This window comes from Vanellus vanellus (assembly GCF_965231255.1).
Source record: "Vanellus vanellus genome assembly, chromosome: 4".
Lineage (NCBI taxonomy): Eukaryota > Metazoa > Chordata > Aves > Charadriiformes > Charadriidae > Vanellus > Vanellus vanellus.
This window is the reverse complement of record NC_138909.1, coordinates 2,958,153-2,972,453: the sequence shown is the minus strand read 5'-3', so window position 1 is coordinate 2,972,453 and position 14,301 is coordinate 2,958,153. Positions and strand designations below refer to the sequence as shown.

Sequence of the window (14,301 nt, the reverse complement as noted above, 5' to 3'; positions counted from 1 at the left end):
CATAATGTTCCGTTTATGGAGATTGGAAGGCAGTGCGTAGTAGTAACTTCCCTTAAACTTGTCATCCACAGTGTCACAACTCCTGCAACAGAGCAGTCCACAGCACCAGTAACGGGAAAAGCAGCGAGCGAAAAATCTGCACACTTCAGTGCAGCGAAGGAAGAGAGGGAAAAACCATCCCCACGGCCCCCATCATCTGCTCAGAGAGGTGACTCTCCCATCATCCAAGAGCCCGAGGATCCCCAACTCCACCAGGGTGACCTCTCTCCCAGGAGAACTAGTCTAGTGATAGTGGAGTCAACTGACGAGCAGACAGAAAAGTTTGGAAGCGGCTATGAAGAGGAATCTTTAGAAAAGGTAAATAACTTTTCCTCAAAGCAACTGACACCAAAGAAACAAGTTTTATGTCTTGCTCATTCCATAAGGTGAGAATATTTTTAATCAGCCTAATTAATCCCCATCTGCAACTGAGTTTTTTCTCCTTTCCTCCGTGGCTATAAGGGCTAGCCGTAGTATTTGTGTAGAGGTTTCCAAAGCTGAAGCAAAACCCAGATCCTAAAGCCTGGACTGTAATTCTGGTTCTGCCACCCTTATTTGTCCTTTAGCCTGTGACAGTTATGTCCATGCACGCGACAGAGAATTAGTGTAAAATAGAGGCGCAGAAACAAACCATGTGCAAGTGGAGCACTGTGTCCAGTTCGGGGCTCCCCGGGTCAAGAAGGACAGGGAACTGCTGGAGAGGGTCCAGCAAAGGGCTGAGAAGATGATTAGAGGACTGGAGCATCTCTCCTATGAGGAAAGGCTGAGGGACGTGGGGCTTTTGAGTCTGGAGAAAAGACGACTGAGGGGGATCTTAACGCTTATAAATCCTTCAAGAGAGGGTGCCGGGGGGATGGGAACAGTCTTTTTTCAGTGGTGCCCAGTGACAGGACAAGAGGGAAACGGGCACAAACTGGAGCATAGGAAGTTCCATCTGAACATGAGGAGGAACTTCTCTCCTGTGCGGGCGGCAGAGCACTGGCACAGCTGCCCAGAGAGGGGTTGAGTCTCCCACTCTGGAGCCATTCCAAACCCTCCTGGACATGTCCTGTGCCACTGCCGGAGGTGCCCCTGCTCTGGCGGGGGGTGGCACTGGGGGAGCTCCAGAGGGCCCTTCCCACCCCCACCAGTCTGGGATGCTGTGAAAAGTGAAAAACAGACGTCATGAAGGACAAAGTAATAATGTTAAAAGCTTATGAAGAACGGCAAGACTAGCTCAGCCCAGCATGAAGAATGACATGAAAAATACTGTAAAGTGAATTAAGTGGAAAAGAGGCAGTGGGATGTACGTTGCAGAGTACTATGGATGTACTGGAAGAAAAGAATGTGAGAATGGTGTTTACGCAGCATGGAGGCAGTAAAGGGAAATGGAGACAGGAGGTGGAAGAGAAGAACAAAAACGACGTGAGGTAGGTCATTGGTTGCGTAAGACAAAGGAACCTTATTGCAACGTTTGTAGGGGGGGAAAGCGTCAAGAGGCAATGAAGGCAAGCAACTATATGGCTTTTAGTGGGGGATTTAAGCTACTTGGCAGATAAAGATTTCAGAGCAAACAGCTTGTTTTGCCTGTTCTAAGTGGAAGAAAAGGAGAAGGCATAATTGGGCAGGAAATCCGTTTTATCGGTGAAGTTAGAGCAGAGAAAACACAGTTCTACTTAAGCGGAAATGGTTTCCTGTTTTGACATTCACCTGGAAACAGGCTCTTCTGTCTTTGCTGTTTACGTTGCCAAACGTACCGCCTCTGGAATGAAGAGTTTCAGGGCTCTGCCTCCGGGATCTGAGAAAAAAGGCTGAATATAAAATGTGGAGGATAACTCAGATGTTGAAAGATTAGCTGCAGTAGGACTCAAGGCAATGGCTGCTGTAGGAAAGGCTGCCCTCAGAGATAACGCCCTTCTTTTTTCCTCCAGTTCTTTTATTAAACTAAAACAACAACAACAACAACCAGCACCACCAGAAAGAAACAACCCCCCCGTCCCTTATTTGTTTTCCTCTTTATGCTTTTATCCTGTTGATATTTCCCAAGTAGTTCTTTTCAGCTTCCCTTTGCCTTCTAACCTCTTCATTTAAATTTTTAATTCTTCCTTGCGCAGGAGAGAGAACTTCATCACCTGTTGCTAACTTTTCTTGACCTTTCCAGTGCCGAGGCTATCGATACGTTGTCTTCTAGTTAAAACTGTTTAGTCCTACTGTCTCTATATGCTGCACTATATACTTCCTGGTATGGAGGATTAAAAGGCTTTCATGTAAGTTTCTGTGTAATTAGTACAGAAACCATATGCAATATGTATGAATTCCACAGTTCGTGTTAGTAATACCTTGTAGTCTACCCGCGATGATGTCACGCCACAATTTTCAGGCTTGTCCCTGGCAACTTTAAGAGCACTAAGAGCATCCTACAGAATTAGTACCACAAAGGTTTGTCCTTCTTTTTTCAATACGCTGATGAACAGCTAATGTATAGTCAGGTGGCCAAAGCCTCCCACCCCGCGTCAGCGTTTCACAGGTTAAAGTCAGGTACGAGGCCAAAATCCCCAAAGCAAAAAATTTTCAGAAGGGAAGGAAGATGGTTTTAGATGAAAACAAGAGAGAACCTGTAAGTACTGCTAGTACCAGATGCAACAGAGCACTGCTTCCATGCTTCCACCAGGAGTTAGCAGAGGAGTTAGGTGGGCTGGAGACCAGCTCGGACGAGGACGAGATGGTCACTACCAGGGTCGTCCGTCGCCGGGTGATTATTCAGGTACTGAGTGTCGCGCGGTTGCACGAGCCTGTGGTGAGTGGGCCCTGGCAACCCCTTTAGGCATGCTGCCGAGACAACCACTTGGCTGGTGTCGCACCTCAGGCTGGAATGCTCCTGAGTAACGCATGGGCATCGGACCAGCCATTCCAGTACTGTTTTGTGAAGGGAGGATTATAGTAATACTGCTAACCCAACTCTAAATTCTGTTAGATGCCTCAGTAGGAGGAGGACGAAGATTTCTCAGCCCCATGCACCACCCGGTCAACTAACAGCTCTTTGCCTGTCCATCGTGGCCTAACTTTTCTTTGCTTGCCTTTCTAAATATTTATTTGCAGAACAATTTTTTTTTCCCTAACATTTCTCAATTTCTTTTTTTCCTTCTTTAACCGATTAACCAGTTTTAAAATTGCTTATTTAAAGCCACCTACGTGAAGGCCTTGCTTCGTAAAACTTTGTTCTTTGTCATACAGGCTGATAGTATGCCTGAAATGCCACCAGAAACAGTCACAGAAGAGCAGTACACAGATGAACATGGCCACACAGTGGTGAAGAAGGTATTGTCAGTTATGGCCCTTGCTACCTTCTTACCGTCCTACAAAGGAAAGAGAAACGCATCCACACATGTTTTAAATTTTCTTTAGTGAAGGGGCGTGATTGTTAAGAGTAGAGCGTGGAAGGAACCTGAATTTCTGTCCGCGAGAGATTCCAGAGTTTGAAGAGTTAATTTTGATTCACAGGATCATTCTGTATTACAGTTTAGAACTTAACATGACGCATTTTGTTAATCTTCCCACTTAAAAGCACTGAAATTCTGCATAGATCCACATTTCTGAGGAAAAGGTGTTTTTAAAAAACATAGCGACACAAACATACCACCACAATTTTATCTAAGATCATGTGTGCTTGTATTAATGAAGCTAACGGAAGGCTGGGTCTGCAAGAGTCGTCTAAATCCAGACTTCAGATCTTCAAAATCTCCCCTCAGCTGCGCCTGACCAGGTCCCTAAAATTCTGTGTCTGCACATACAGTTCACTTTTTATGGCACAAAGAATATAGAAAGTACTTATTTGTGCGATGGCCTCGTAAAAGAAGCATTTTCAGACCGTGCTTATAAAAGTGAATTCTGCGCAGCGTGGAAGCGGAGCTTCTGTGCTCCTTGCTTCATCTGACAGCTCAGTGCTTAGAGAACTGGTCCAGGACTTGGCTGAATTCTGCTGGTGGCAAGCTCCACCTTCTGTCTCCCAAGACGACATCATGGACCCTCAGCTGGACAGCATGTCTCTGGAAGCTGTTTGAATTCATTTTAAAATAAACCACCCCAGCCAAATACTCCTGGGCACGTCGTGCAAGAGTGCGCATGACTGTATTCTTCTGGGTGGGTCCACGCCTGGGAGGCCGTTACCCCCAGCTCTGTGCCTCTTGGGACACTGTCTGATTGAGCATCACAGCAAATAAGGTTTCGGAAAAAAGCGGGAGGTAACTGCTTAATGTCACCTTGTCAGAAGGGGCTGGGAAGGCGTGTGAAAATGTAGAGCTGCAGGTCATCCCCAGAGGGACGCGTACCCACCCTCCTGAGAAACTGAACCCTATCGGTCTCTTCTGCTCCTCTTTGGCTTGCCAATGCCGAGAAAGCGTAAGCACCAGACTAGTCTCTTAAGTAGGTTAATTCCAGCTCGCTAGTTCGGCAGTGGTTAGTGCCATCGGTGTTGGAATGAGATGTCCAAGTCCCTCTGTGAATCTAGTTGTAAGCATTCGAGAGCCAAGCTGCTGACCTCTTAGTTTCGGAAGCCTTTTCGAAAATGCCAGTCTGAAAACGTGTTCTAGCAGCAGTGCGGTTGTAAAGTACGTTTTCTCTCTAAAATACTATACCTCTTTCCCTAGTAATAGCTACTGCTTTAGGGAGTCGTTCCAATGTCTATATAGTGAAGTCGGCTTATGGAAGCTTTGCTGTGTGGTAACCTAAGTAGGGAAATGCATCAACTTGCAGGTTGTTTTCACAGTATATGTCTTAAAGACTTAAACAACAAACCATCTATGTAGGTTTTTCTATGTAGGAAAAAGTGTTCTTTGAGTAGAAAATACTACGTAGATAACAAGAAGGAATATATTACTGTTATTTCTTTTGGGACAAAGCTTTATTTCGTTCCTTCAGGTCACCAGAAAGATCATCCGGCGATACGTTTCTCCAGATGGCACAGAAAAAGAGGAAGTCCTAATGCAAGGAGCACCGCAAAAACCTGTCACTGTCGAGGAAGGAGACGGCTATTCCAAAGTTGTAAAACGGGTTGTGCTGAAGAGCGACAGTGAACAGTCAGAGGTCAGATCTTCTGCTTTCCTCGCGATGGTACAAAGCAGCAGTACCCCAACAGCGTATTTAGTAACTACGTCTTACTCATGCCAACAACGTTCGGGTTTGAATGGTACTTTAAAAAGTTTTCTTGCAGGTGGAAAGGCCTCAGAATAAAGACAAGAAGAAGACAGGGGGTGGGGAAGAAGGGCGGGGAAAGAGGACAGCGTCCTCTGAAAATAAGTCAGGGTACAGATCCCGTGATTTACGAGAAGTACGAAATTCATAAAGAAAGCAGATTTGTACAAAGATCAAATCTGTATTTGCTATTATACCTCTTACTCTAATAAGAAAATTAGTGAATGTTATAACGAAATGATCTGATCTTCGAATAGGTTTCTACAACTAAGCCCTTCTAAAACTACACAGTTACATTAGGTTTAACTTACTGGTGTCTTCTTTGCTTTGAAGAGGCTAAAAATAAAAAGGTTTACTTTCATGAAAACTGTTTGTAGAGCCAGGTAATTAAAAAGAAAAAAAAAAAAAAAACCAACCCGAAAAGGTAAGTGCTTTTCAGTTCATCTTTTCCTGTCTTAGTTCTCCATGTAGCGCTACAGACATTTATATCAGCAAAATTAAGGTTGTGACAGAGGGCCAGCAGCTAGCGATGGCGCTTGCTTTCAGCTGTACTGCAGTTGAAAGCAACATTTAACAAGCAGTCATTACAAATGCAAAGAAAGTAATTGCCATTCTCTCTTGCCAGAATTAATCATCAGAATTAATTCTGTAAGAGTAAGGTAACAAGAAAACAAAGTAATTTGGGGGTTTTTTAACTGACCGTATCAGAGCTACTCTTTATCATGTGGAACCCATATACATTAAATTTGTATTTTGCCAATTAAAGTTGTGTTTGTCACTTTCCCGTGGCGTTCGAATATTCCGGGCTGTTGCTCCTGTTAAGAGTTCCTTGGTTTTACAAGTATGACTCACCTCTCAGAAAAATATCTTAAAACTGAGATACGGGCTGATACCGCTCGTTCTTACTACCTGTGCGAACCCCGCAAGGATGCACGGCGGGAGGTCTGCTCGTTAATTGGTGTAACTCCAGTGGCCTTGGCAGGTTAAGCCAGTACAGGGCAGCCTGTGGTGTGGTGGAGAGTAACAATATCCCCGCTGCCCTCAGGCTAGTTCAGGTTCCAGGAGCAGTTTCCACCCCGCAGAATAAGTTATCCAGGGCTGTTCCTGCTGTCTGAACTGGCACGTTTCTTAGAACGTCTCGTTCTGCAGCCGTAGAGCAGGTAATAAAATACACACTCACCGTTTTGATGGGTACGCGTAGAAAGTGAGACACTTCTTATATTCTCGTTCTCTATGGCAATGACTAAGAAAGAATGATGGAGTGACTAAAAGCTTTGTTAGTATCCATTCCGTAATTCACAGCCAGTATACTTCTGCTTTCCAACCTTACAGGTGACCCTGTCTGAACCTGCGGTTTCGCCTAGTGCCTCCCAATTCCAGTCTGAACCAGTGGAAGGCCGGAAGGTCAGCAAAGTCATAAAGACCACTGTAGTGCAAGGAGAGAGAACGGAAAAGCACCTGGGGGATGCTAGCTTAGCTACTGATCTTCCGTCAGCCAAAGAGGACTTCGAAGAGGTAAGGAATGCTTTTTAAAATACAAATATTAAAACACGTGCCGCAACATACCTGGGGACAAATTTTACTCTATTGAAAGTTTTGCTGGTGGAGCATCGTGCTCATCTACTGAGTGTAAACCTCTGTTGTTGTACTCAGCCACGTTATAAAAGGATTAGTATATAAAGCGTGGGTATGCGTGGGAAGCTAACATGACAATTAGCTATGAAACGTTTTAAGATTCTAAAAAAAAAAAAAAAAAAAAAACCATGCAGGCTTTAAGTACAGTTGTTAGAAATCACGGGTGTGGTTACCGTTAAAGAAAAAATTCATTTATGTGTTACCCCTCATGGAGCTGATTTTAGAAATCGATACAATTAAGTCTGCTCTCTGGGTAAGCTGATGTGTTTGTCCTTGAAAGGAAGAAATAGCTACGGAGCTAATTAGCAACTTTCTTGGGTTTATGTTTTTTTTTCTGATCAGTTTAGGCATTTCAGTCACGAAAAAAGTGATACTGAATGAATATAGCTTTTTCTGTAAGGAACTGATGGCACTTCACTGTTAATCCATTTTCCCGTCCCTTTGAATAACACATGTAAAACGCATCTGAAAGATTCACGGGGATAAAAGTTTTGTGTCGTTAGATGCAACTCACGTCCTCGGTGTGTTTTTTTCGATTTGACAAAATACCATGTGAAAACATAGATGCAACAATGTCACGGTCTGGATATTTTCTGCCGTGCAATGGTTATTACAGCTTGCAGGACGGCAATAAGCGCTCAACTATGAGATTGAGATGCCAAATTTCCCGTCACGGACATAGGCCCAGCAGCCAGATCCCTCTCTCCGGACAATAACAAAACAAGCGGCAAAATCCGCCGTGGAGAGGTTCAAAGAAACGGCTTGGGAAATAACACTTTTTTTCCCCGGTTTGCAGCTTCTAATGTAGTACATTAAGAATCCCGCGGACGATGCCGCGGACAAACCCACATCCAGCCGGAAGGAAAATAAAAATGCTGCCTTTTTCGTTCTATTTTTCTGTTTTCTGTAAAAGCATTAGTAAGGGCAGATATCCTGTGGAAAAGTTTGCCGGGCTCCGTTCCCTGCTTCTCCCGTTCCAGTACAGTCGGGGCTCAGAAGTATCACCTGTCCTTTCTGTGTACACCGTCTCTGTACTGCTAGCACCGAGAACGGGCAAATGGGAGCGGCTGTAAAAGGAAGAGTGTTTTCTGCGACAGGAAAAAGGTCACGGTAGCAGCTGTCGTAAATAGAAAGGAGGAGTTCTGCAAGTGTGGTACTGCAAGGCCTTGAGTTGTTGGGCCACTTCAAAATCGAAAAGGTGGTATCAAGACATCCTTCGGTACAATTATTAGCAAAATTAAACTATCCTATACAATAAATTGTAACTGATCCGTACGTTTGAGGAACATTTGAAAGGATGCAAATGGCCGGGAGATGCTTCTCTTATTTGTCTATTCATCATTTCTTCAGCACTCGATTTCATTAACATAAAGCACTAAGGTGCGAAGAGCAATTCTCTTGTGTCCTAGATTTTGGGGGTTTGTTTTTAATTTGAAGTTTATGTTTTAATTTGAGGCTTTGAGCTACACAGGTAACCAAATGAAAGTCCAGCTCCCTGCTTTAGTCGAGAAAGAAATCCTGAAAGAGGACGGATCAATTATTAAAAGGTTTGGTTTGGCATGTCAATGAGCTGCTACTAGAAAAGGATTAACAAACTCGTAGTCAATGAGTGGATTTAAGTGAGCGCCTGCAGTGAAACCGCTGGTGGCAGCGCCTAAAGCTTTATTTGCAAAAGTACTAAAGATGGTTACTAACATTCCGTTACAGGAAGGGATATATGCACTGGGAAGGTCTACTTTCACTTGGAAAGACTTAATAAGCAAAGGAAAGAGGGAAGAATAAGCAAACAAGTGATGCAAAGGCAGTCACTCGCCACCTCCCACAAGCAGACTGATACCCAGCCAGTCACCGAGCACTGGTCGCCTTGGAAGACAGGACCCCCCCGACCCCCCAGTTTCTTCCTCTGCCCCCTGTTTTTATTGCTGAGCGTGATTCTGTGTAGCACGACACGTCCCTTGGGCTGCTCCAGGTTGGCTGTCGCGGTTTTGTGCCCTCCCAGTCTCTTGCCCACCCCCAGCCTACTCACTGAAGGGGGCCAGTGGGGAAAAAAGGAGAAAGTATCGATGCAAGTAAGCGCTGCTCAGCAGTAGCCAAAGCGTTGGACTGTTGTCAGCGCTGGTTTGGACCCAAATGGAACACAGGGCACCGCAGAGGCCGCTACGAAGAAAGTTAACCGCATCCTGGCTAGAGCCAGCACAAAGGGGTATCGCTGCCGAGCTGATTCTATGGGACGCGATACGAGAACAACAGCGTGATTTACAGTTGACAACATTAATCAAGATATTTTTTTCAGGCCGGTTGACTCTGTGATTGTTGGATAATTTGAACATTATCCAAACAGATGGGAGGATACGTGGAGACAGATAGATATACCCACGTGACAGTTGAGCCTTATGAAGAGCGAGGCAGGGCAGATAGGAAAAAACATTTGGAAGGAATTAAAAAAGCTATTGTAGTACAGCAGGTGTTTTCATTCCTACCGCACACAACTTGAGCCGAGGCTGCTACAGGCCAGGTATCTTTTACACACCTTTTCTTTCCGCTTATTTGAATTGATAGTGGCCATGGGGGTTAGCGTCTGAAAGAACATCCTGACCAAACTGTCTCTGTAATTGTAGCAAGCCGTAAAACCAGTTTCAGTTAGTGGGATGGCGGCAGGAGGACACACACTGAGGGCCAGAGGACCTGCTGCCCCTGCTTTTGGGTGAAGGGTGAACATCCTTCTCAAAGCGCTCCATCTAACCGAGCGAACTTTTTGGTCGTTCAGGTCAAATTAAGAAGTGTCAGCTGCCTGATAAAAATCCTGGCTGAGCATGCAGGAATTCCCGAGTGTGCTTGGCTTCCCATGGTCCTCTCTCAAGGACAGTGACCAAAATTTGGGCTTCTGGGTAGAGCTAAGCAGGAGACATCCAGCTGCCCTACGACAACTACATTTATTTCCCTAGATCTGGGAGGGACTCGGTGAGGTTTAAGGTTCCGACTAGTAGAGCAAGACGGTTAATGAGTAATTAACAGAATAGTTTAGGACACTAGGTTACCACAAAAGTAGTTTTACTGGCTGTCAGAAGTAAGCCTTGTTCCGAAGTAAGTGTTCCAGAAATTAATTGGCTTCAATTACTATTGTACAGGACAACTCTGTATGTTGACGTTAGATACAGCAAATAGGAAGGTCTTGTGTGAATGTCAACGTTTGTCGCATGTCCGTGCGTTACAGCATGTTTTTGCTGGGCATCTAAAACCGTATGCTTAATCAGCGTACACAGATTAATTGCTATTTACATTAAAGCGGCGATGTGTGTTGCAGTCAGAATGCATAATGAATATCTGACCTCAGTAGCTGGCTTCACCTGCCAGCTACAGTTCTTCTCATGATATTTTAAATGAAAAAGCCTGAAAGCTGCAGCTGAGAAGGAGCATTTTTTTAAAACCTTCGGGAACTGAAGGTTTTAAGACAGTTTTCTCATTTATTTTGCTTTTTAAGAGAGTTTTCTCATTTATTTTGCTTTAGGACAACACTAAATAAAGCCAGCACGCAGAAGAGGACTGTGATGAAGGATCGGTATGGAAAACGTGTTCACATAGAAGAGCTGGAAGACACGCCAGAAGCACTACCACAGGATGACCTCCAACATGACCTCCAGCAGCTTCTTAGACACTTCTGCAAAGAGGACTGGAAACAGGAGGCGAAGTGAGAAGCTGCCACCCCTCAACACCACCACATAACCATCCATCCCCTCTAGGTGTAGACATTGTTACCTACATAATCACTGGAAGACACTGCCATTTCTACTCGTGCAGATGCAGTGAATTCATTTCTCCCCCCTCCCTTTCCCTCCCCACATTTGATTTTTGGGTTTCTGTTATTTTTCACCCCGTAAGCTAATTTGTGACCAAAGATAGCATCCTTCATTCGGGATGGTTTATCCACCGAATCGTCGCCTTTGTGCTGTACTGGGAATTTGTCAGCGTCGCCACTTCTCGCTGTTCCTTTTGCTTCTGCACTGGCCTCATGAAATTGCATTTGTCGAGCCAACTTCATCTACAGGCCTCTTCAAGTGACTATGTACATGCGTCATAAGAAAAGGGAGTTAACGTGTAAACTGTATATAGCAAGAGTATTTGGACTTACAAGACTGCAGAAAACACACTGCCTATGACTACAGTTAGCATCGTGGAGTACAAGGTCTATTGACACTGCTGAACAGCGATTAATAAAATAACGTTAACACACTCGACTGCAAACACAGACTGACTGAGGAGGAAGCACTGCAGATCTACTGCATCCGTAAGACTTCCAGTTTAGGGATCTATTATAGTTAAAGGCTCTAAGAGTCAGGCTAAAAACCTGGAAATTCAGCTGCTCTCCTGAAGCAACAGCTGACTGTGGCCATTAACACGTCTTAAGACCTTCGGACAGCCACTTAAAGATTTCCAGGAAAAGAAAAAGAAAAAGAAAAAAAAAAAAAAAAAAGAAAAGAGTACCCAATTAGGTAACCAACTTGCTAGCAGCTATATCTATGGCACATTTGCATACGGTATTAAAAATCTTTTAGATCTGGACATGTGGCAGGGTGTATTAAACAATTATAACTACGGTAGTTTCCTGTTTTCATCACCGCTTAGCGAACCACACTGTCTTCTTGGTGGTACTTCTGCTGGCCACTGCACTGTAGATAACTATGGGAGAAAGACTTAACCCCACTATACAAGGAGAATAATTAATTCACCGTGTTTTATCAAGACTGCCTCTTATCCGATCCATGCATGTGGCATTTGAAGGTCAAAACCAAACCCTCCTATAATCATGTCAGCTTGTTGGCCCTCTTAGCACTGAGCGAGCAGTTTTTATCTTCCAATCAAGTGTTTTTTAAAGAGAAAGTGCTCACAATCCTTGAAAGCCAGTTTCTGTTCATATTTTGTTATCTATCTATATATATAATATATATATTTCTAAACCGACCCTCTGAAAACCGTGATAGCATGTCTGCACTTTTATTTTTCAAAGAAGGGAACATAGAGAACTGACGTTTTGGGTGTTCTATACCTTAAGATTTAAGGGAGGGAGCTGTGTAGTGTTTTAGCGTATGTAATGCACACAAACACACTAACTACATGTTTTTAAACAGCCATTTGGTTTTTTTAATAGTACGCTCAAAACCAGAGTCAACCAAATCCTCTCCTCTAGGAGTAATACTTTTTCCAAGCTTATCTGGCCTTCGGCGATTCCAGGGTTGTTTGGTTTTTTTAACGACTCACTCAGTGCTCAGAACAAGGGCACTTCTTTATTACGGTAACGACGCCAAAAGCATGAAAGCATCCTGGGAGTTCTGCCTTTCTGCAGGCAAAAGAACCCGAGGTGCCGTGCTAACACTTTTTCGGCAAGCAAGAAAAACAAAAAACAACAAAAAACCACAAACCAACAAAAAAAAAAAAAAAACCACAAACCAAAAAGTGTTTTGGCAGCCAAACCGAATGAGACCCATGATGAAACATTTCACGACCCATCATGGCTTTCTTATTGTCAGAGACAGCACCGGATGATCTTCAAGGATGGGGCTCTAAAGAAATGCATTTCTGTTGTGTTACTTGCGGTGCAGATGATGTTCTGTGTAACAACATAATGGTTATTCACCTCTTATTTTGATTTTTTGCTGTGTTATCAAAGAACTTGAATACTGTGAGAAGAAGTGAATTTTAAGTTGACGAATCAGCATCTTGTTCCCATGGTGATAACACTAATTGAATATATCTATGAGGGCATGTATTAGTTAAAAATTAAAAAAAAAAAATACAACACTAACAATACATAGCTGCAATGTGTACAATGGCTGATTTAACTAAATAAAAATGTACAAGTGTTAAATGTAGAAATGATGGCTCACTCTCTTTTACTGCCAGTGCAGCGTAAAAAGGAACGGCACACTTTTGGGTACCTTAACTGAACTATCATAATTATAATTCCTCTGCACCCAGCTCCCTAAGATACTCTCTTTTTTGCTGTTGTTTTTTTTTTTAATTTTTCTATTCAGCACTGATTGGTAAGTGTCGGTCTGTTATAACAGTCAGCTAGAATTTTTTAAAAAAATCATTGTTAATAGTTTTTTAAAGGGTATCTAAGACATGTTTTCTAGTTATTTTATTGGGCCTGAAATTGCGGATTTTTCCTTCAAGTATGACCCAGGCTGTTTGTGACGGTCAATTACTTTTTCAGTGCCCACTACTGGGAGTTTCTCAACCCGAGGAAAGATAGGGAAGGAAAACGTAGGGTGAAATTCTGTCACCTCTCACATCCTTGTAATGCACAGGAGATACTGGGAAGAGTCTGTTTCATTGCCAATTCAAATTCATCCAGTATAAATGCGGGCTGAATGTCAGCCCATCAAATCAACGTCCTTCTTGGTCAGACTTAGGCTTTTTTTAATTTATTTTTTTTATTAGTCTGACACCAGCTTTCTCTATTTACTAAATCAGTACCCAGGGGATCATTACATGAGCCCAGACATTGCTGGTGCTGAGCTCAAGGGTAAAACCCAACTATGGGGTACGCATCTAAAAATGGCACACCGTTTAAACACACATATTTGAAGCACCAGCACCTACTACCAGCTGCTATGTGTCAGAACGCATGGCGTGCTCAAAACCGGCCAGATTTGCGGTGCAACACCACGGCTTTTCCCAAATTAGTCCAGTTGTAGTGGTAAATACAACAGAGAAATACGCAGAGAAGGCAAGTGGAAAAATGTTAAGTTTGGTCAGGTGAGGCTCAACTTGTCAAGGGTAAAGATCCACCAACTCTACCCTACCTCAAAGTAAAAACAAAAACAGGATTTAAAAAGAGGAAAGAAACACACGTAGAAATGTCTCGGTCCAGTTCATTACCTCGTGTTTGCGCTTCGCTCTTCATGTCTCAGCAGGTGACCATGAGCATTCTCTCTTCCTCCTTGTAATGCTACCGTTTCAGCTTCGTGTTCTCATATCAACACGACTCCGTAGCAGGAGCTGTCAGAATAATAGGATTAAATTAAAAAACAAGGCGGCTGTAAAAGGCTCCAGCAGTGCTGAAGGTCAAGCGTTCCTCATAGGTGTCTTAGAGCTTCCCTTTGCGTCTTTGAGAAACAAGATGTCGACTAGTTGGTTGAAAGGTAGGAGACAACATCCAGAAACCACCCCACAAGCCACCACAGCCTCTGTGCAGCAACATACACGTGGTGGGACACAATGACCAGAACATTACAGCAAAACACTTGCTCGTGTCACAGGGATACTAAACCTATCCTGGTCCCGTGAGAGGACAACTGTGCCTGACAGAAAGCTGGGTAGAGCAACAGAGACACCTCAGGACCATGGCGATGTGGGATGTTCCTCCACTAAACACCGGCTCCTGTTCTCTTTATTACTCAGGTGTTCACTTCCATGCTCTCTCCTCCCTTCCTCTGTCAATCGGTTGTCTCCAGGATA

The 14,301-nt window shown here is 43.7% G+C and overlaps 1 protein-coding gene across 1 annotated transcript in view; it reads left to right on the top strand.

Moving 5' to 3' along the window:
- Positions 1 to 12,714, top strand: part of ANK2 (ankyrin 2) — a gene marked incomplete at its 5' end in the record, with an annotated part of 168,552 nt that extends 155,838 nt beyond the window's left edge. Inside the window, 7 exons of the mRNA XM_082482440.1 lie at positions 72 to 357; positions 2,504 to 2,782; positions 3,253 to 3,336; positions 4,936 to 5,100; positions 6,541 to 6,723; positions 8,299 to 8,390; positions 10,352 to 12,714. Coding sequence (XP_082338566.1) covers positions 72 to 357; positions 2,504 to 2,782; positions 3,253 to 3,336; positions 4,936 to 5,100; positions 6,541 to 6,723; positions 8,299 to 8,390; positions 10,352 to 10,535 — 1,273 coding nt within the window. The 3' untranslated portion in view covers positions 10,536 to 12,714. The remainder of the gene's footprint in view (positions 1 to 71; positions 358 to 2,503; positions 2,783 to 3,252; positions 3,337 to 4,935; positions 5,101 to 6,540; positions 6,724 to 8,298; positions 8,391 to 10,351) is intronic.
- Between the last annotated feature and the right edge of the window lie 1,587 nt (positions 12,715 to 14,301).